A 23276-nucleotide genomic window follows, 5' to 3' on the forward strand; every position below is an offset into this window, starting at 1 on the left:
CCAATGGATGAAGTACTTGCTATGTGCCATTCAAGCCACACTAACACTCCTAGAAATCATGATGATGACTCTGTTTTAAGTGTACACCAAAGTGAGCACAGTTCCACTCCAACATAGTGTAGTGTGCTGTATTAGCCACTAGGAAGCATACTGACCTGTGACCTGAGCCACCACTGCCTGAGAGATGCGCCTGTTCCCCAGGAATGCCTTGATCTCCTCCTTGATTATGGCACTGTCCCTTCTGGACAGAGAGAGAGAGAGAGAAAGAGTGAGAGAGAGAGAGAGAGAGAGAGAAAGAGTGAGAGAGCGAGAGAAAGAGAGAGCGAGAGAGAGAGAAGAAAAAAAATAGAAAAGAGAACATTGTTCTCTTTTCTAGGAAGCTCGAGAAAAGAGAGAGAGGTGATGTGGAAAGACAGAGAGGAAATGAGAAAATGAAGATAAGCCATGAAGAGCGGGAGACCAGAAAGTACAATTGAGTTGGATAGGAAGGAAAGACAATCAAAAAAAGGAAATATATGAGGGGCTGAGAGAAAGCAAGGAGAATAGGGGTCAGTGCAGAGAAAATGAGTGTATGCCAAGGTTATTAGTTGTCATTTTGTTTTAATATACTCCTTCAAGACTGTTGGAAAAGCATTCCTCATGAAGCTGGTTGGGAGAATGCCAAGATTGACAGCTTTGAACAAAGACAAAGGGTAGCTACTTTGAAGAATCTAAAATATATTTTTGTTTTTTGGTTACTACATGATGTCATGTGTGTTGTTCCATAGTTGATGTCTTCACTATTATTCTAAAATGTAGAAAAAAGTAAAAATAAAGAAAAACCCTTGAATGAGTAATAAACTTTTGACTGGTACTGTATATATAAATATTTAGCTATTATTAGTTTGTCAGTTAAGACTTTTCAGATGTACTCTATTTATACTGAACAAAAATTTAAACGTAACATGTAAAGTGTTGGTCGAATGTTTCATGACCTGAAATAAAAGAGCCTGTAATTTTCCATACACACAAAAAGCGTCTCTCATATTTTGTGCACTAATTTGTTTACATCCCTGTTAGTGAGCATTTCTCCTTTGCCAAGATAATCCATCCACCTGACAGGTGTGGCATATCAAGAAGCTGATTAAAAAGCATGACCATTACACAGGTGCACCTTGTGCTGGGGAATGTAAAATGCCACTAAAATGTGCTGTTGAGTCACACAATGCCAACGATGTCAAGTTTTGAAGGAGTGTGCAATTGGCATGCTGACTGCAGGAATGTCCACCAGAGCTGTTGCCAGAGAATTTAATGTTAATGTCTCTACCATAAGCCTCCTCCATAATTTTTGAGAATTTGGCAGTATGTCCAGCCGGTCTCACAACCACGCCAGCCCAGCAACTCCACATCCGGCTTCTTCACATGTGGGATCGTCTAAGGTGGTTAGAGCGTTGGACTAGGAACCGGAAGGTTGCAAGTTCAAACCCCCGAGCTGACAAGGTACAAATCTGTCATTCTGCCCCTGAACAGGCAGTTAACCTACTGTTCCTAGGCCGTCATTGAAATTAAGAATTTGTTCTTAACTGACTTGCCTAGTTAAATAAAGGTAAAATAAAATTTAAAAAATAAGACCAGCCACCTGAAGAGCTAATGAAACTGTGGGTTTGCACAACCAAATAGTTTCTGCACAAAATGTCAGAAACCGTCTCAGGGAAGCTAATCTGTGTGCTCGTCGTCCTCACCAGGGTCTTGCCCTGACAGCAGTTTGGGGTCGTAACCGACTTCAGTAGGCAAATGCTCACCTTCGATGCCCACTGGCATGCTGGAGGTGTACTCTTCTCGGATTAATCCTGGTTTCAACTGTACCGGGAAGATAGCATGTATGGTGTCGAGTGGGCGAGCGGTTTGCTAATGTCAATGTTGTAAATATAGTTCCCCATGGTGCCGGTGGTGTTATGGTATGCGCAGGCATAAGCTACGAACACAATTGCATTTTAAATCAATGGCAATATGAATGCAAAGAGATACTGTGACGAGATCCTGAGGCCCATTGTCGTGCCATTCATCTGCCGCCTTCACATCATGTTTCAGCATGGTAATGCACAGCCCCACGATCTTCCATGGCCTGCACACTCACCAGACATTTCACCCATTCAGCATGTGTGGGATCAGGGCCTAACACCCAGCATGTGTGGGATCAGGGCCTAACACCCAGCATGTGTGGGATCAGGGCCTAACACCCAGCATGTGTGGGATCAGGGCCTAACACCCACCACGTGCCAAATGCGGCTAGATTTTGGCATTGGCGGTAAGACGTGTATTTCACTAGCCATGTTGGCAGGTGGTCAGGACTCCACAGTTTGAGAATTTCACTCGCATTTAGGAATAAAAAAAGGCAAATATTATCATATTTATAGTAAAATAAATGCTGCAGTAGCTGTTTTCTAAGTAATTCTACCGTTTTGTTTCATAGCTGTTAAAATATTCCCACAAAGACAAAGAACTAGGAATCCAATGTAGCCTATCTCAATTCGCACTGCAAAACTGCCTGCCTAGGGGCTGTGTGCACGTGAAGAGCTGCGCACAGGCATAAAGGTCTAATATACTTGTGTTTCTTGGCTATTTACATTGTTTTGTTCATAAGATAGGTTGTTTTCGAGAAGACAACGCCTCTACTAGTCAGACTCAATCATGCTGGCCACACCAGTCGCGTCACGTGCGCTGCAAAATACATTTGCACATACATGTTATTCATCACCACACTGCGCGTGCCAACAAACATCTGCGTTGCCAGGCGCTAAAATAGAAGTTGATTCTATTGTGACGCAGAACACGCTGCAAGTCCTGCCTCTCCCATCTCCTCATTGGCTTTTAGAAGGATATACCCACATGCCAGCTCCTTATTGGTTATACCCACATGGGTGATTGAAAGATGAACTGAGGTCAATTATGGTAATACACCTTATTAGGAAAGTTGCCAGTCGCCATATAAAGTCCAAAGAAGAGAAAGCCTGGAAGGAGGAGAGATGACTAGAAACGATTCGGTTGACCGTTTGTGTGGATTAATTGTCGTAGTAGAGGACCTTGTGCATTTCAGGTAAAAAAACAACTCAATGTGTATATCCCAGGACAAATTAGGTAGCAACAGCAAGCTAAATTGCCATAAATGTTTAATGCTTTTCGACCTGTCCCCAAATGAATATAATTGGTTCAGAGTTTGTTTTGATATTTCAACCTGCGTGTCCTGATCACATTTGATGTGGGGGGACAAAATACAATTGCACAGGATGGCGGACGCACTTATGCAAACATGACAGGAGTCGCGTTACCATGGTAACATCCCACCCTTAAAGGGGCAGGTGAATATTTTAGTCTCATCTGTGATATGTTTAAAAGACTATGGTCACAAAAAAAAATATTAAACAATATACCACATTACTTCTTACGGGTAATATATTTATTTTTTTAGAAACATTACAAAGCACGCTAATCCATTTTTTGTGTTTTGTTGGTGTAATTTTAACAGAAAAAAAATGGTTAGCAGCAAAAATATTTCAGTGGCTGGTGGACCAAAAAGTACATTTTAGGCCCTGTTTGGGATGTTCTGTGTCTACGTGTATGAGTGTTCCAGTTCCCGTCAATATCCGGCAACTTCGCACAGCCATCGAAGAGGAGTGGGACAACATTCCACAGGCCACAATCAACCTGCTGATCAGCTCTATGTGAAGGAGATGTGTTGCGCTGCATGAGGCAAATGATGGTCACACCAGATACTGACTGGTTTTCTGATACACGCCCCTACCTTTTTATTAAGGCATCTGTGACCAACAGATGCATATCTCTATTCCCAGTCATGTGACATCCATAGATTAGGACCTAATGAATTAATTTAAATTGACTGATTTCATTACAGTATATGAACTGTAACACTGTAAAATCTTTGAAATTGTTGCATTTATATTTTTGTTCAGTGTAGTTTCATAAACACACTTCTATTTCCTGTTTATATGATTTAGTTTCAGTGTCAGTTTCAGTGTTAGGGACAGACAGCAGCCTGGGAGGCGAGGTGTTGGAGGCATATGGTGTGTTTTTTGTGATGTTACTTCTTGCCACTGGGGGGCACTAATACATACAGTGATCGGCCAGGACCATAACATCTCTGTATCTGTGTCATGGTGGTGTGTGTGAGAGCATGGGCAGCACCATGGCGTCCTTCTCCATCTGAAAGTCACATTTTCTTCTTCACAAGTCAAATTCATTGGCTGATCCCTCCTGATCTGTCACGACTCCAACCAATGGAAGTCCCTAAATAAAATGGTCTAAGTACTCAATGGCACTGCCATGGCGAACGTTGGCTTTTGGCCAATAGAGGACTCACAACTCCATGTCCAGGACATAGGTTTGGTTATGTTTAAATTCTAAATCAATCCTAACGTGACTTGGATTTAAAGGTTAGACTGGTGCAAGAGAAATGGTGGAAGGAAACTCTTGCCCATGTTTACACCAATCCAATGTTGTGTTTTTACTTTAGTGGATGAATCATCATGTATCTTTACCTGACAGAAAGAAAGGGGTGGGGGGTCAACTAATGAAGTCATGTCACATGACCATGTTATGTTTCTGTAATATTAAACATTTATCACTAACTAACCCCTTCCAACAGGGTTAATACAATCAGTATCACTAACTAACCCCTTCCTACAGGGTTAATACAAACAGTATCACTAACTAACCCCTTCCAACAGAGTTAATACAAACAGTATCACTAACTAACCCCTTCCTACAGGGTTATTACAAACAGTATCACTAACTAACCCCTTCCTACAGGGTTAATACAAACAGTATCACTAACTAACCCCTTCCTACAGGGTTAATACAAACAGTATCACTAACTAACCCCTTCCAACAGGGTTAATACAAACAGTATCACTAACTAACCCCTTCCAACAGGTTTAATACAAACAGTATCACTAACTAACCCCTTCCTACAGGGTTAATACAAACAGTATCACTAACTAACCCCTTCCTACAGGGTTAATACAAACAGTATCACTAACTAACCCCTTCCAACAGGGTTAATAAAATAAGCTGTAAAAACATATGCAATACAACACTTCTTTACAAATATATCAGTTCACAGCCAGACAGCTTGTGTGTGTTTCTCTTCAACCAAACAATATTCTGGTTCACCTACTAGAAGACTGCGTTCCAAAGAGTTGGTCGTTGGGTTTCTCAAGCCTGACAGCAGTTGTCCACAGACACAGAATATTCTCTCCACGAACACTTGGGATGCAGGGGCACACCTTTCAATAACCAGCCATCCTTGCCTCCCAGAACTGGAGAGCTGAGTCTGTAAACATGCCCCCCCCTTTACCTTTTCCAGGTATTTCCACACTTAATGCTCGGCCAGTCTGAACCTCTGGCTGGACAGTGACTCAGACACAATCTTCAATGAGAGGAAGCTATACTTCTGAAGCACTGTGGTTGAGATGCTTGCTAGATTCATCGTGTTGGCATCTTCCTGGGGTCCTGCCGTTCCACGGCTGTACCCTCTAATTTTCTGAAGTACAAAATACTCTGCTTGCCTCATAGTGACATCATCTCTGTTGAGCGAAGTGCCAGATACACACTTGGGTCCATCAGGCAAGCTGCTCCAGGGGTTGGATAGAAGTTGGCTACCAGAGGAGTCAGTATGCATGCGAAGTCACACAGTGACTTCAGGAGGACCTGTGCCAACTGTTTTGCAACAGTAGTTGACTGCAAGTGTGCCTCAAGGTTGAGAAGGCACACCACCACACCAGACAGAGCGAGAGGGGGAGAGAGAGCGAGAGGGGGGGGAGCGAGAGGGGGAGAGGGAGCGAGAGGGAGCGAGAGAGAGCGAGAGGCGGGGGAGCGAGAGAGGGCGAGAGAGCGAGAGGCGGGGGAGCGAGAGAGAGCGAGAGGCGGGGGAGCGAGAGAGAGCGGGGGGAGAGCGAGAGGCGGGGGAGCGAGAGAGAGCGAGAGGCGGGGGAGCGAGAGAGAGAGAGAGAGAGAGAGAAAGAAAGCGAGGGGGAGAGCGAGAGGCGGGGGAGCGAGAGAGAGAGCGAGAGGCGGGGGGGAGAGCGAGAGGCGGGGGAGCGAGAGAGAGCGAGAGGCGGGGGAGCGAGAGAGAGCGAGAGGCGGGGGAGCGAGAGAGAGCGGGGGAGCGAGAGAGAGCGAGAGAGAGCGGGGAGCGAGAGAGAGCGAGAGAGAGCGGGGGAGCGAGAGGGAGCGAGAGGCGGGGGAGCGAGAGGGAGCGAGAGGCGGGGGAGCGAGAGAGAGCGAGAGGCGGGGGAGCGAGAGAGAGCGAGAGGCGGGGGAGCGAGAGAGAGAGGCGGGGAGCGAGAGAGAGCGGGGGGGCAAGAGAGAGCGGGGGGCGAGAGAGAGCGAGAGGCGGGGGAGCGAGAGAGAGCGGGGCGGGGGAGCGAGGGAGAGCGAGAGGCGGGGGAGAGCGAGAGGGGGGAGAGAGAGAGAGAGGGGGAGAGAGAGAGAGCGAGAGGGGGAGAGAGAGAGCGAGAGGGGGAGAGAGAGAGCGAGAGGGGGAGAGAGAGAGAGCGAGAGGGGGAGAGAGAGAGAGCGAGAGGGGGAGAGAGAGAGAGCGAGAGGGGGAGAGAGAGAGAGCGAGAGGGGGAGAGAGAGAGCGAGAGGGGGAGAGAGAGAGAGAGCGAGAGGGGGGAGAGAGAGAGAGCGAGAGGGGGAGAGAGAGAGAGCGAGAGGGGGAGAGGGGGGGAGAGAGAGAGAGCGAGAGGGGGGGAGAGAGAGAGAGCGAGAGGGGGGGATAGAGAGAGAGCGAGAGTGGGGGATAGAGAGAGAGAGGGGGGATAGAGAGAGAGAGGGGGGATAGAGAGAGAGAGGGGGATAGAGAGAAAGCGAGGGGATAGAGAGAAAGCGAGGGGGAGAGCGAGAGGCGGGGGAGTCTGTGAAAACACTAGAACCACACACACACTTTCTTCTGTCTGTCGATACACTGTCTTCTCATTTACATTTATATTGATTCCTCTTCATTGAAAACATGAGAGAATCAGAGGCAGCGCTGAGCTGCCAGAAATTCATTGCCATTTTTCTCTCCTTCCCTTTCATTTTCATCACTCCATCTAGATCAATACTGACTGTATCACTGCGAACAACACACAAAACCAAAGAGCAGAGAAAAGGTTGACGGACAGGGCGTGTATGTGTGTGTGTGTGTGTGTGTGTGTGTGTGTGTGTGTGTGTGACTGATGTGGTGCCTATGTTTAGAGACAGGTGTCACCTAATGCATTACTAAACTCTGGGCTCAGGATCCAGTTCAATAGAAAACTTTAAAAACCCAAAACAAAAATGAGGATTCTTATTAAGACACGTCGAGGTAGTGGAACACGTCGAGGTAGTGGAACACGTCGAGGTAGTGGAACACGTCGAGGTAGTTTAACACGTCGAGGTAGTTTAACACGTCGAGGTAGTTTAACACGTCGAGGTAGTGGAACACGTCGAGGTAGTTTAACACATCGAGGTCGTTTAACACGTCGAGGTAGTGGAACACGTCGAGGTAGTGGAACACGTCGAGGTAGTTTAACACGTCGAGGTAGTGGAACACGTCGAGGTAGTGGAACACGTCGAGGTAGTGGAACACGTCGAGGTAGTTTAACACGTCGAGGTAGTGGAACACGTCGAGGTAGTGGAACACGTCGAGGTAGTGGAACACCGCGAGGTAGTTTAACACGTCGAGGTAGTGGAACACGTCGAGGTAGTGGAACACGTCGAGGTAGTGGAACACGTCGAGGTAGTGGAACACGTCGAGGTAGTGGAACACGTCGAGGTAGTTTAACACGTCGAGGTAGTGGAACACGTCGAGGTAGTGGAACACGTCGAGGTAGTGGAACACGTCGAGGTAGTGGAACACGTCGAGGTAGTGGAACACGTCGAGGTAGTTTAACACGTCGAGGTAGTTTAACACGTCGAGGTAGTTTAACACGTCGAGGTAGTTTAACACGTCGAGGTAGTGGAACACGTCGAGGTAGTGGAACACGTCGAGGTAGTGGAACACGTCGAGGTAGTGGAACACGTCGAGGTAGTGGAACACGTCGAGGTAGTTTAACACGTCGAGGTAGTGGAACACGTCGAGGTAGTTTAACACGTCGAGGTAGTTTAACACGTCGAGGTAGTGGAACACGTCGAGGTAGTGGAACACGTCGAGGTAGTGGAACACGTCGAGGTAGTGGAACACGTCGAGGTAGTGGAACACGTCGAGGTAGTTCAACACGTCGAGGTAGTGGAACACGTAGTTTAACACGTCGAGGTAGTGGAACACGTCGAGGTAGTGGAACACGTCGAGGTAGTGGAACACGGCGAGGTAGTGGAACACGTCGAGGTAGTGGAACACGTCGAGGTAGTGGAACACGTCGAGGTAGTGGAACACGTCGAGGTAGTTTAACACGTCGAGGTAGTTTAACACGTCGAGGTAGTTTAACACGTCGAGGTAGTGGAACACGTCGAGGTAGTGGAACACGTCGAGGTAGTGGAACACGTCGAGGTAGTGGAACACGTCGAGGTAGTGGAACACGTCGAGGTAGTTTAACACGTCGAGGTAGTTTAACACGTCGAGGTAGTTTAACACGTCGAGGTAGTTGAACACGTCGAGGTAGTGGAACACGTCGAGGTAGTGGAACACGGCGAGGTAGTGGAACACGTCGAGGTAGTGGAACACGTCGAGGTAGTGGAACACGTCGAGGTAGTGGAACACGTCGAGGTAGTGGAACACGTCGAGGTAGTGGAACACGTCGAGGTAGTGGAACACGTCGAGGTAGTGGAACACGTCGAGGTAGTGGAACACGTCGAGGTAGTGGAACACGTCGAGGTAGTGGAACACGTCGAGGTAGTGGAACACGTCGAGGTAGTTTAACACGTCGAGGTAGTGGAACACGTCGAGGTAGTGGAACACGTCGAGGTAGTGGAACACGGCGAGGTAGTGGAACACGTCGAGGTAGTGGAACACGTCGAGGTAGTGGAACACGTCGAGGTAGTGGAACACGTCGAGGTAGTGGAACACGTCGAGGTAGTGGAACACGTCGAGGTAGTGGAACACGTCGAGGTAGTGGAACACGTCGAGGTAGTGGAACACGTCGAGGTAGTGGAACACGTCGAGGTAGTTTAACACGTCGAGGTAGTTTAACACGTCGAGGTAGTGGAACACGTCGAGGTAGTGGAACACGTCGAGGTAGTTTAACACGTCGAGGTAGTTTAACACGTCGAGGTAGTGGAACACGTCGAGGTAGTTTAACACGTCGAGGTAGTGGAACACGTCGAGGTAGTGGAACACGTCGAGGTAGTGGAACACGTCGAGGTAGTGGAACACGTCGAGGTAGTGGAACACGTCGAGGTAGTGGAACACGTCGAGGTAGTGGAACACGTCGAGGTCGTTTAACACGTCGAGGTAGTGGAACACGTCGAGGTAGTGGAACACGTCGAGGTAGTGGAACACGTCGAGGTAGTGGAACACGTCGAGGTAGTGGAACACGGCGAGGTAGTGGAACACGGCGAGGTAGTGGAACGGTCGTGGAACACGTCGAGGAACACGTCGAGGTCGTGGAACACGTCGAGGTCGTGGAACACGTCGAGGTCGTGGAACACGTCGAGGTCGTGGAACACGTCGAGGTCGTGGAACACGTCGAGGTCGTGTAAAATGTAGTTTGTTTGGTTCTCATGTTGTGCCTATTGATGTGTGCAGAAAAAAAACAGGCTCCTCCTCCTCACCTCAGGAGTTCCTCAACTTTGTCGTCCACGTCTAGTTCCTCCTCGCTGGCCTCAAACCCGTAGCCGCTCCCCGTCACGCCGCCACTCACCGCGCCTACACTGTCAGGAAACCGTGGTGGAGACAACTTCCCGTTCGTCATGGCAACCAGCTCATCGCCGCCACCAACCCCATGCCCGTTCTGCGCCACCACTGCCATAGCAACCGGGTCGGATACAACCGCCGGAGGGGGCGGTGACATATCATAGTTGTTGCTAGGCGACGGCGACAGGTCATTCCCGCCACTTCCACTCCCATTCTCCAGGTAACCAGTCTGTGTGGCGGTCGTGGACGTTGATGAGGACGCCGAAGAAGATGTTGAATTAGTGTTGTAATTGGGCGTCGGTCCCTGATAGGCGGGCTGGGGACGGCGTCCGAACTTGTGTCCGTGCTGGTGATCCAGTCTTTCCAGGATGTCCAGGGCGTGGATGAGCTCTGGCTTGGTCATCCCTGTCCTCCTCAGCCGCTGGAGCAGGTCAATCTGCTCAATGGTGAACCGAGGCTCGTCGGTATACCGAGACATCCTGGAGAGGGAGAGAGGAGAAGGGTTTAGATGGAGTGAGAGAAAAGAGAGTTTAGATAGGATGAATGGAGAAAGGAGGAGAGAGGGACAAGACTGTGGATGATACATTCAGGGATTGATGGATGTTTGGAGAGATGGGGGCTGTTGCTGTATTGTATATACCCCTGTCCAGAAAACTACTACCATCCCTTAGACCCTGCCTGGTACACATCCAGAAAACTACTACCATCCCTTAGGCCCTGCCTGGTACACATCCAGAAAACTACTACCATCCCCTTAGGGCCTGCCTGGTACACATCCAGAAAACTACTACCATCCCTTAGGCCCTGCCTGGTACACATCCAGAAAACTACTACCATCCCTTAGGCCCTGCCTGGTACACATCCAGAAAACTACTACCATCCCTTAGGTCCTGCCTGGTACACATCCAGAAAACTACTACCATCCCTTAGGCCCTGCCTGGTACACATCCAGAAAACTACTACCATCCCTTAGGCCCTGCCTGGTACACATCCAGGAAACTACTACCATCCCTTAGGCCCTGCCTGGTACACATCCAGAAAACTACTACCATCCCTTAGGCCCTGCCTGGTACACATCCAGAAAACTACTACCATCCATTAGGTCCTGCCTGGTACACATCCAGAAAACTACTACCATCCATTAGGTCCTGCCTGGTACACATCCAGAAAACTACTACCATCCATCCACACATCCAGAAAACTACTACCATCCCTTAGGTCCTGCCTGGTACACATCCAGAAAACTACTACCATCCCTTAGGTCCTGCCTGGTACACATCCAGAAAACTACTACCATCCCTTAGGTCCTGCCTGGTACACATCCAGAAAACTACTACCATCCATTAGGTCCTGCCTGGTACACATCCAGAAAACTACTACCATCCCTTAGGTCCTGCCTGGTACACATCCAGAAAACTACTACCATCCCTTAGGTCCTGCCTGGTACACATCCAGAAAACTACTACCATCCCTTAGGTCCTGCCTGGTACACATCCAGAAAACTACTACCATCCCTTAGGTCCTGCCTGGTACACATCCAGAAAACTACTACCATCCCTTAGGTCCTGCCTGGTACACATCCAGAAAACTACTACCATCCCTTAGGCCCTGCCTGGTACACATCCAGAAAACTACTACCATCCCTTAGGTCCTGCCTGGTACACATCCAGAAAACTACTACCATCCCTTAGGCCCTGCCTGGTACACATCCAGAAAACTACTACCATCCCTTAGGCCCTGCCTGGTACACATCCAGAAAACTACTACCATCCCTTAGGCCCTGCCTGGTACACATCCAGAAAACTACTACCATCCCTTAGGTCCTGCCTGGTACACATCCAGAAAACTACTACCATCCCTTAGGTCCTGCCTGGTACACATCCAGAAAACTACTACCATCCATTAGGTCCTGCCTGGTACACATCCAGAAAACTACTACCATCCCTTAGGTCCTGCCTGGTACACATCCAGAAAACTACTACCATCCCTTAGGTCCTGCCTGGTACACATCCAGAAAACTACTACCATCCATTAGGCCCTGCCTGGTACACATCCAGAAAACTACTACCATCCCTTAGGCCCTGCCTGGTACACATCCAGAAAACTACTACCATCCCTTAGGTCCTGCCTGGTACACATCCAGAAAACTACTACCATCCCTTAGGTCCTGCCTGGTACACATCCAGAAAACTACTACCATCCATTAGGTCCTGCCTGGTACACATCCAGAAAACTACTACCATCCCTTAGGCCCTGCCTGGTACACATCCAGAAAACTACTACCATCCCTTAGGCCCTGCCTGGTACACATCCAGAAAACTACTACCATCCCTTAGGTCCTGCCTGGTACACATCCAGAAAACTACTACCATCCCTTAGGTCCTGCCTGGTACACATCCAGAAAACTACTACCATCCCTTAAGCCCTGCCTGGTACACATCCAGAAAACTACTACCATCCCTTAGGTCCTGCCTGGTACACATCCAGAAAACTACTACCATCCCTTAGGCCCTGCCTGGTACACATCCAGAAAACTACTACCATCCATTAGGTCCTGCCTGGTACACATCCAGAAAACTACTACCATCCATTAGGTCCTGCCTGGTACACATCCAGAAAACTGCTGCATAGACATAAGACATGTTGACATAAACTATTATTATGCGGGAGACCATGTCAGCTCTTACAAAAGACTACACAGACACATATGCACTCACGAACAAACATCATACAGCTTACACACTTTATCTCCCCATCAGCAGCATGCTTAGTGAAGACTGGTTCAGGAGCTGCAGCACAGACATTAAATGGATTATTCTACCAACAGACAGACAGAGACAGACAGAGACAGACTTAGATAGTGTGAACGGGGGGAGGAGGGTGAGAGATGGAAATAGAAAGAGAGCAAACTGTATGTGTGAGAGAGAGAAAGAGCTGACAGAGAACACATGCATAAGAGAGAGAAAGATTGAGAGGCGAAAGGGAGGGGGTTAAGAGAGTGTGACTTGGGAAAAATGCCAAGAAAAATCTCTGTCCCAAGCGGCCAACCTCCACATTTTCCCTTTAAAAGAGAGCGGGATGAGTCATAGGACAGTGTATAGGATATCAGATAGACAAATACATACAGTATTGTGCCAAACATACATACACAGCCAGGACACACACGCACACACATTAAAAAGCGCAGTACAGTTCAAACAGGCAGACAGAAACAGACAGGGTCAAAAACAGTAGCGGACACACAACCACAGGCGCAGGTGCAGGTGCACAGAAACATGCATGGACATACGTGCGCACACACACACAGGCTAGTGTCTCGACCTACTGAATGAAGGCTAGTGTCTCGACCTACTGAATGAAGGCTAGTGTCGCGACCTACTGAATGAAGGCTAGTGTCTCGACCTACTGAATGAAGGCTAGTGTCTCGACCTACTGAATGAAGGCTAGTGTCTCGACCTACTGAATGAAGGCTAGTGTCTCGACCTACTGAATGAAGGCTAGTGTCTCGACCTACTGAATGAAGGCTAGTGTCTCGACCTACTGAATGAAGGCTAGTGTCTCGACCTACTGAATGAAGGCTAGTGTCTCGACCTACTGAATGAAGGCTAGTGTCTAGACCTACTGAATGAAGGCTAGTGTCGAGACCTACTGAATGAAGGCTAGTGTCGAGACCTACTGAATGAAGGCTAGTGTCGAGACCTACTGAATGAAGGCTAGTGTCGAGACCTACTGAATGAAGGCTAGTGTCTAGACCTACTGAATGAAGGCTAGTGTCTAGACCTACTGAATGAAGGCTAGTGTCTAGACCTACTGAATGAAGGCTAGTGTCTAGACCTACTGAATGAAGGCTGGTGTCTAGACCTACTGAATGAAGGATGGTGTCTAGACCTACTGAATGAAGGATGGTGTCTAGACCTACTGAATGAAGGATGGTGTCTAGACCTACTGAATGAAGGATAGTGTCTAGACCTACTGAATGAAGGCTGGTGTCTAGACCTACTGAATGAAGGCTGGTGTCTAGACCTACTGAACGAAGGCTGGTGTCTAGACCTACTGAACGAAGGCTAGTGTCTAGACCTACTGAACGAAGGCTAGTGTCTAGACATACTGAACGAAGGCTGGTGTCTAGACCTAATGAATGAAGGCTGGTGTCTAGACCTACTGAATGAAGGCTGGTGTCTAGACCTACTGAATGAAGGCTGGTGTCTAGACCTACTGAATGAAGGCTGGTGTCCAGACCTACTGAATGAAGGCTGGTGTCCAGACCTACTGAATGAAGGCTGGTGTCTAGACCTACTGAATGAAGGCTGGTGTCTAACCTACTGAATGAAGGCTGGTGGAGAAAGACTTAGTCTTAATCCATATTACACAATAGTGACAAAGATAACGAACTCAAGATAGACAACAGCCTGTTGTCTGTCGTTTCCAATGGGAGCAAATTAATTATAGTAGGCAGAACAAGCAAGGTGGGCCGAGCCGAGCACGAGCTAGCGAGATCCTATTTGCCGCGTTCTAGCATGTATTCCCATATTTCCGTTAGGGATTTCCTACTCTGAAGTGCGGGTGTGCAAATAACTCAATTCACCCTTGCACGCATTCTAAACAATGGCATTTTTAGAAACTTTCGCAAAGTCTACAAAACTTAGTCCACTTTGTTTGTAATAGATTCTTGTTTTGGGGAAATAAAACTGCATTGAGGTCAAATGCATCATAGATGACAAAATGTGCAGAATGTTGACAGAAATCATCTCACTCCATCCTCTCCCACTGCCAGCCACTGGGATTCCTCTCATCACCATATTCAGTAGTGAGTGGAAATGCAAACCAGATTCTTTAGATTTATACATCCGGTCAAACATCTGTCTCATTGTTCTATCTGTGCTAATGAGACCTGCATATAACCTATATGTTATGTACAGCCTTATACAACACACCAAAACCTACCATATATGTTCTGCTCCAGCCCCGTGCAAACTCACCTGACACAACTAATAAATTAACTGGGCTAATCATCAAGGGCTTGACTAGTTGAATCAGGTGTGCCAGCTAGGTGTGGGCAGGAACGAAAAGAAGAAACCATAAGAAACAATTATAGTCAGTCAGTCTGCAATTGACAAACCCTGGGCTGGAGTCAAGCTGCTGCTCCTTGGTTCAGTAAAACAAGTTTCTCCACAAATCTTTAACTCCCTGACCTTCCCGTCTTCCTCTGGTGCAGAGGCTCTGTGGAGGACAGAGGTTTAATACTGCTGAGTTGACTAGCACTGGTCAATTATCTTTATAAATCTCTACTCAGCAGAAAGACCGGAGGGAGAGAGGGATGAAGGGCGGCGTGAAGAGAGAGAGAGAAATCTATGCCATGAGAGCCTCATGGCTTTTAAAAAGTTTGTGTGTGTCAGAACACACTCAGCATAAAAAACAAAGTCTTACACATGTACTGAGCATGTTTGAGTCTGACTGGGAGACTTATACTACAGAAGTGGATGCAACTATTAGCATATTCTGAATGTGAAACCATAGATGCGATAAAGAGGTCAATGGAACTCAACCCAAGCAATAGAAATGCCATGGAAACGCGTGGGGGAAAGATCCAGCATCTCCTCATTGCCCCCCAGCAAAATGATCCCACATTTAGGCTATTGTTTCTGTGTGTATTTCACACCCTGTTGAGGCAAACCATTTGAGTTGTAATGCTTGTATGGAAGTCAACCCCAATACATGTTCATGTCATTGTCACCAATCAACTGCATTGCAGTTAAAAAACGACTTGGGACTACCACCACAGATTTCTGTATGCTAGCTATGCTACCAGCTCATATGAATGGGAGTTAGCATTTAGCAGTCTCTTCTTCTAAACCTGAAAAGTAACAACTTCTAAATGATATGCAGTGAAAACAGCCAAACATCAAAATGGGACTTTAGTAGCCACATTTTCAGTCTGTTACAATACATCAATCATGACTGATTGTGAGATCAGATTGGTTGAACGAGCGCCAATCTGGCGTCCTTCTCTCCCCCACGGTCTGCATTCCACTGACCTCTTTGCATCTATTGTACCATGTTTGTGCTGGAAACTGCAATGCCAATGAAATTATAGTCCTCGGGAGCAAAAGATCGTAGCCTGGTCCCAGATCTTGTTTGTGCCATCATTCCAACTGTTTGGCATGACAAGGAGTTGAAAGGAGTGGCATGATGGCATGGAAAGACTGGTACACAAGCTAAAAGAGCTTAGCCTGAAGCTACACATTTTTCCATGCCTAATAAACCATTCCAAGCTTGTAAACTGTTTAGTTGAATCGTTAGGACCCCTGGAAAAGAGTAGGTGCCAGGAAGATGTATTTAGCCAGATGTGGAAGGTAGCCACTAGCTAGTAGCTTCACAGCAAACTTTCCCTAACTACCTGTGACTAGAAACCTTATGGGTTACCAGGTACCAGGTGAAAAGTGGATACTGGGGTGTATTTATTATACACCATCTTCCAACGAAAACAGTTTACAGTTTAGGAACCAATGGAAGCAAACGGAACGAAACGGGGAGAGACCTACCTGAATCTGTCCAATAGAAACTCTTGTTTTCAGTGCAAAACGTTTTCCTTTTGGAGTAAATGGTTTCTGTTGCAAAACAGAATCGGCGTAATGAAAGGGCCTACACCGCTGGTGAATTTGGTGTCTGTCTGTACTGTGGTTTTGTATTGCGAACACTGACTGCTAATCTAGTCTTGCAACACAGAGCCTACACAGGGAAATGCAATGGGTAACCCGAGTAATGATATACAACTTTGGACTAGAAGAAGCATGTGCATGCTTAACTAGGGAGACTCAAACATTGACCAGAGTTGGAACAGTTTACTGTCATCCAAAGACAAGTTATTAGTTTAATCAATATGACAAGCAAACATTTGGTTGACAAGTCAATCTTTAGCTTGTGGTTGTAGTTAAACCAACCCATTTCCCCTGTTAGGGTTGCTTACTTTCAAAACCTATAGTCAAAGTGACTGTTCCACTGGATGTCATAAGGTGACTGCACCAATTTGTAAGTCGCTCTGGATAAGAGCGTCTGCTAAATGACTTAAATGTAAATGTAAATGCCTCAAAGTATGTGATGAGAGTGCATCATGTATAAAATAGAATGTTTTATTTCAAAGGGGTGTCAGTTTGGTATCAGGTGCGTTTTAAAATGGTAACATCAAATGACAATCACAGTGAATCGACAGGAAACGAACGCCCATGCATCATAGATACACTAATCACAGTGAATCGACAGGGCTGCATCATATGGCAACATGGTGAATCGACAGGGAAACAAATGCATCATATGACAATCAATCACAGTGAATCGACAGGGAAACGAACGCCCATGCATCATATGGCACGGCCGATACACTCAATCACAGTGAATCGACAGGGAAACGAACGCCCATGCATCATATGGCACGGCCGATACACTCAATCACAGTGAATCGACAGGGAAACGAACGCCCATGCATCATATGGCACGGCCGATACACTCAATCACAGTGAATCGACAGGGAAACGAACGCCCATGCATCATATGGCACGGCCGATACACTCAATCACAGTGAATCGACAGGGAAACGAACGCCCATGCATCATATGGCACGATACACTCAATCACAGTGAATCGACAGGGAAACGCCCATGCATCATATGGCACGGCCGATACACTCAATCACAGTGAATCGACAGGGAAACGATGCATCATATGGCACGGCCGATACACTCAATCACAGTGAATCGACAGGGAAACGAACGCCCATGCATCATATGGCACGGCCGATACACTCAATCACAGTGAATCGACAGGAAACGAACGCCCATGCATCATATGGCACGGCCGATACACTCAATCACAGTGAATCGACAGGGAAACGAACGCCCATGCATCATATGGCACGGCCGATACACTCAATCACAGTGAATCGACAGTGCATCATATGGCACGGCCGATACACTCAATCACAGTGAATCGACAGGGAAACGAACGCCCATGCATCATATGGCACGGCCGATACACTCAATCACAGTGAATCGACAGGGAAACGAACGCCCATGCATCATATGGCACGGCCGATACACTCAATCACAGTGAATCGACAGGGAAACGAACGCCCATGCATCATATGGCACGGCCGATACACTCAATCGCACGTGAACAATCTAATGACTCAAACACAGTCCAGACAGTTATCCAATGCAAAAACCACATGTATAACCTGTAGATAAACAGCAAGCAAACACCCCAGGGGTAAGAGTTGACAACTGTTTGCTAAGTGTTTGGGGACAGGAGGGGTGTTCAATCACGGTCCAGCTCTAGCTTACTTAGCCAACCTTTGCAAATAGTTCATGTCAAACAGAACTATCTAACCGGTTGAGTATGGCATGGCTTGTGTTCAAAATTCATGTTGCTCGCTAGTGATCTAATTAGTTGAGTATGGTTGTTCAATGACAAATAGCTACAGGGTACCGTTAATTACTAGCTAGTTAGTTAGCTTGACAAATATATAAACTAATGTTGTAGCCACCGATGGAACAATGACACAGATATTTCACCGGATGTGTAAATGTGAAGCATCCTCTTGGCGTTTCCACTCACCACTAAATATGGTAGTGACAGGAAGCCCACTGTCCAGCAGTGGGAGAAGATGGAACGAGATGGATTTAGGCAGAAATTCTGCAAATGTTCTCATCGATGAAACATTTTATCTCAATACAGTGCTGTTCCCCAAACTAAAATCTGCTGGACCAAGTTTTGTAAACATTACCCTTTACAAAGTTTGTTTTTTAAAATCACATTGTTTAGAAGGACTGCAAAGGGAAATGTAGTTATTGCACACGCGATCTTCACAGAGTAGGCGTTCCCTAACGAAAATATGCGGATACATGCTAGAACACATAAATAATATCTCGCTAGCTCGTGCTTGGTTCTGCACACTATGACTCATTTGGTCTTATTGGAAATGACAGGCTGTGATCTATCTTGGTTTAGTTATACACATCTTTGTTGTAGCTATGACATCTCGCTAGTTAGCTATAGCTAGTAATATTTACAACCTCTATAGAGCAAGCAGACTTTTCCAACGATTTCATAAAAGCTGACCTGGCATTAGGTATAAAGTGACCACTGACAAAGACCAATCTAACAATGGTTAGAAGGCAAGACCAGGGATGTATTCTTTACGCAAATTCTGTTACAACACGTGTATTAAAACGGAACAAAACGGGGAGGGACTTACCTGAATTTGTCCAATACAAACTCTTGTTTTGCTCCGTTTGCTTCTTAAAAACAGTAAATGGTTTACTTAATGAATATGCACCACCATTCCAGCCAATGAGAGGACACAATGCATGTGAACAGGACACAGATAGATAGAGAGGCCTCATCTTTGTATCTATCTGTGACATTATAGCATCTCCCTTTTTAAAGTAGTCAATTTTCTTCTTCATTGGCTGATAGCTCCTAATTCATAGGAATCCCCACCCAGTTGACTACTTTTAAAATGGTGAAAGCTCTCAATAGCAATGTCCATGCTAAAACTGCTTATATCCATGAGTCTGTCTCTATGACAACAGGCACAACTCCAATATAAAGTAATTTTTCCAAATTACCGAAATGCCACGTGAGGCCACTTATATCAATGCATTCGTAACAACCTAAACACTACGAAATGTTTAATATATTACAAAAGCCTCACGTAGCAAATTATCAATTAAATTTTTTTTGTTGATCAAATTCGACACTCATTGACCTCCAAAGACAAATTCTTTACTTCGTGGACAGATGTTGGGCGGAGTAAAACCTCTCGCTCCTCCTCTACCACTGACCAGCAACGCTTAGCTAGCTAGCTATTAAAGTTAGCTTGCTGACTAGCATTGGGACCAGTGCCAATGACTGCGGGCGAGCCTGCAGAAATACTAGTTATGCTAGCTAACTCACTAGCTGCAAGTCTTACCTTGATCTTAGAATCTAGGGCCCCCGTCCACCACAGCATTTAATAACCCGGTGTTAAATTGGTCCTCGCGACAAGTCCTCTTCTATATCCCCGACACGGGAACAGGCACCAGATGGTTTTCACAATGACAGCCGTCCTCCTCTAGTCTGCTAATTTCATTTCGTGGCGAGATTGATGTGCCTTTGTCTGTCTGACAGTGGCCATATTGACATAGAACGCGGGGTGAGGTTCCCTGGGATTCGTAGTTTTGGAAATTGCTGTTGCAGCAACGTCCCAGAAACATATGATCTTGAATGCACCCTTGATAAACGCTTTGTTTGTAATTCGATTGACTTTGACCGCCCCCTGGCGTACTTGTTGACTAATGAGACAATCAAACTTTATCAGTGATAGAAGTTACTGCTTTCCAAAAAGTTTAGAAAGTTATTCACTAAATTAGTCCGCAATCAACTGCTTTATTGTTAATGTGTTCTCATCGAGTTGTGTGTATGCGTGCTTATGTGGTCCTGGTCTGGGAGAGAGAGAGAGAGAGAGAGAGAGAGAGAGCCTGTTAAGTCTATGGCGAGGGAGAGGGCAAGGGCAGGCTTGGAGTCACAGGCATGATGGAGGGTAAGAACCAATCACCCTTTCAAGCCTAACTTAACAGTAAGCTCTCTATAAGGGAAGAAGCAAAGTGTTAAAACAGACTTTCTCTGTTGGCCATGTTATTGTCTACCTACTCACTACAGGTAAAACTGGAATACTGTGATTGGAGAAAACTCTATTCCATAGACACATTTCAATCTATCACCCTGTTGAAATCATCAACATTCAATTAATCGTATAGCAGTGATGTCATAAAGGAGGGGCGATCATCATAATTAGATTGGGGTGACAAGTTAGATGTCCTTTATGACATCATAGCTCACTGTATTGCACAACAGTCCAATCAAACATTTTTAACACCGCAACTTGCCTACCTCTTTCGAGAGTAGTTGCTTTTTCAATTTGGTCAGCAACCAAACTGATTGAGAGATGCTTTAAAATGTTGTCTTTGTTAATTTGTTGGTGGCTTTGTTGGTGGCTTTCCACAGTCTGGGCGGCAAGGATTTCAAGAGGCCCTGACGCCCCTATTGTCATATTTGGATCCCCATTAGCTTTTCCCGAAGCAGCAGCTATTCTTCCTGGAGCCCACACAAAAATATAAAACATGGTAACTTACAAAACACTGATACGCTGATAGACAAGAACAGTCACACATTTTTTTAATATAACAAAGTACTAACAATATAACTAAAGAATAATGTGTGTATTAGAGTGTGTCTGTGTGTATCATTTCTCAATCCCTATTGTGCCATGATGTTGTTTTATAAATGTTTTAAAGGTAATTTTGCTGTTTGCTTGAGGAATTGGAGATGGATGAGAGTTACATGTGATTATGGCTCTGTATAACACTGTGCATTGCCGTGAATTCGTTTTGGACTTGGGGACTGTGAAGGGACCCCTGGTGGCATGACTTGTGGGGTATGTATGGGTGTCTGAGTTATATATTATTTCTCATAAAAAGTTGAAGATAAGCAGTTAATATCTTGTCAACCCTCTGCCGACAGACATGGTTGTCCTGTTCCTAGCTCCTAGCCAACTTTGTAGTAATTGTTTTTAACATAATTTGCTCCAAAAAGGTTTTTAGCATTATTACCTACAGACAAAAATAACTTTGGGATATTGGATCAGTGGTCACTGACCAGCATTTAGATCATACATTAGACTTCCCTGAATTGGATACTTTGTGGTCCTTCTGTAGCTCAGTTGGTAGAGCATGGCGCTTGTAACGCCAGGGTAGTGGGTTCGATCCCCGGGACCACCCATACGTAGAATGTATGCACACATGACTGTAAGTCGCTTTGGATAAAAGCGTCTGCTAAATGGCATATATTATTATTTATTATTATTATTATTATTATTATTATATTATTATTATTATTATTATTATTATTATATTATTTGTTTGAACTTCCTGGCAGTTCCATTCATCCCGGGAGCTGCTCCAAGACGCAGTAGCAGTAGAAGAGGAAAAATAAGTGCTCGTAATCAGCCTCAGGAGATGTGCATACCAACTACAGCTTCCAAGAAAATTACTCGGCAACGTTCAGTCCCTGGACTATAAAGTCGATGAGCTCAGAGCGAGGATCTCCTTCCAGAGAGACATTAGGGACTGTTACATACTTTGTTTTTACGGAATCATGGCTCCCTCTGGATATACTTTCCCTGTCCATTCAACCAACGGGGTTCTTCGTCCATCGTGAGGACAGGAAGAACAAACTCTCCAGGAAAAAGAAAGGCGGAGGTGTATGTTTCATGATTAACTACTCATGGTCCTTTTGTTCTCCCAATCTGGAATACCTCACCATCAAATGCCGGCTGCATTACCTCCCAAGATAATTTTATTCGGTCATCGTCGTGGCAATGTACATTACCCCCATGCCAACACCACGACGGCTCTCAAGGAACCATATTGGGCCTCTCGAGTGGCACAGTGGTCTAAGGCACTGCATCGCAGTGCTAGCTGTGCCACTAGAGATTCTGGGTTCGAGTCCAGGCTCTGTCGTAGCTGGCCGCAACCAGGAGACCCATGGGGCGGCGCACAATTGGCCCAGCATCTTTAGGGAGGGGAGGGTTTGACCGGCAGGGATGTTCTTGTCCCATCGCGCACTAGCAACTTCTGTGGCAGGCCGGGCACAGTGCACGCTGATACGGTCTCCGGGTGTACAATGTTTCCTCCAACACGTTGGTGCGGCTGGCTTCCGGGTTAAGGGGGCAGTGTCTCAAGAAGCAGTAAGGCTTGGTTGGGTTGTGTTTCGGAGGACGCACGGCTCCCGACCTTCGCCTCCCCTGAGTCCGTATAGGAGTTGTCGTGTCTTTGGCTATGTCGAATTAAGTGATATGACATGCTATTCTATAAAATCCTTTCTCCGTAATTAATATTACCTGATTGAGCTAATCATGTAAATGTAATTAACTAGAGAGTCGGGGCACCACGAAAGAATATTTATATAGCTGTTATCTTCCGAATAAACTCTTAAAGACCTAGTAATATTTTACATCAATAGCAGTCAATATTAATCGTCACCTTAATTCAGTCTCATCTGAAAGTTGTACATTCTTGGTTATCTTCACGAACCCTGGCTAACAAGTTGAATCAGCAATACAAAATTGGGTTTAATTATTTATTTACTAAATACCTAACTAATCACAAAGAATTCCATATACACAGAATTAATCACACCTTGATTACAAATTACGTCATAAAGGAAACCGTCCCTAGCGGGTGGAACAGATATGACAGCTGGTTACACAAAAGAAAAAGACTGGGTTTGAGTGAAAGAGCGGGAAGACTGAGGACCAAAGGAAGAAGCTGTGCTATAGTAAATACAGTATTTTAAGCATTCTAAATTACCACCCATTTGGAAAAGGAAAATGCAATAAATATTTACTCTGAGCTGCGCTTCGGTAGGTTGG

The 23276-nt window shown here is 46.1% G+C and overlaps 1 protein-coding gene and 2 long non-coding RNA genes across 15 annotated transcripts in view; 2 read left to right on the forward strand and 1 right to left on the reverse strand.

Moving 5' to 3' along the window:
• Window positions 1-20081, reverse strand: part of LOC118379591 (homeobox-containing protein 1-like) — a 34122-nt gene extending 14041 nt beyond the window's left edge. For 5 of the 10 annotated variants that reach the window (XM_052485916.1, XM_052485915.1, XM_052485914.1 and 2 more), the window contains exons 1-3: window positions 19779-20078; window positions 9730-10290; window positions 156-241 (exon numbers count right to left, since the gene is read on the reverse strand). In XM_052485916.1, the coding sequence (XP_052341876.1) occupies window positions 156-241; window positions 9730-10289 (646 nt within the window). In that variant the 5' untranslated portion in view covers window position 10290; window positions 19779-20078. Of the gene's footprint in view, window positions 1-155; window positions 242-9729; window positions 10291-19061; window positions 19216-19778 lie in introns of those variants that run through there. The other 5 variants (XM_052485910.1, XM_052485908.1, XM_052485911.1 and 2 more) reach the window with 3 other exon arrangements.
• Window positions 6819-9293, forward strand: LOC127913595 (uncharacterized). Of its 2 annotated transcripts, none has more exons than XR_008086100.1 (4): window positions 6819-7435; window positions 7904-7957; window positions 8048-8563; window positions 9104-9293. It is a non-coding gene; the product is annotated as an uncharacterized LOC127913595 (long non-coding RNA). The 2 variants fall into 2 exon arrangements; XR_008086099.1 differs by having other exon boundaries at window positions 6819-7417.
• LOC127913594 (uncharacterized) lies at window positions 10305-13107 on the forward strand. Of its 3 annotated transcripts, XR_008086097.1 has the most exons (4): window positions 10305-10956; window positions 11030-11373; window positions 11718-12018; window positions 12148-12219. It is a non-coding gene; the product is annotated as an uncharacterized LOC127913594 (long non-coding RNA). The 3 variants fall into 3 exon arrangements; XR_008086096.1 differs by having other exon boundaries at window positions 11718-13107; XR_008086098.1 differs by having other exon boundaries at window positions 10305-10913; window positions 11718-13107.
• Window positions 20082-23276: the final 3195 nt, after the last annotated feature.

The sequence above is a fragment of the Oncorhynchus keta genome, chromosome 29, assembly GCF_023373465.1.
Source record: "Oncorhynchus keta strain PuntledgeMale-10-30-2019 chromosome 29, Oket_V2, whole genome shotgun sequence".
Classification (NCBI taxonomy): Eukaryota; Metazoa; Chordata; class Actinopteri; order Salmoniformes; family Salmonidae; genus Oncorhynchus; species Oncorhynchus keta.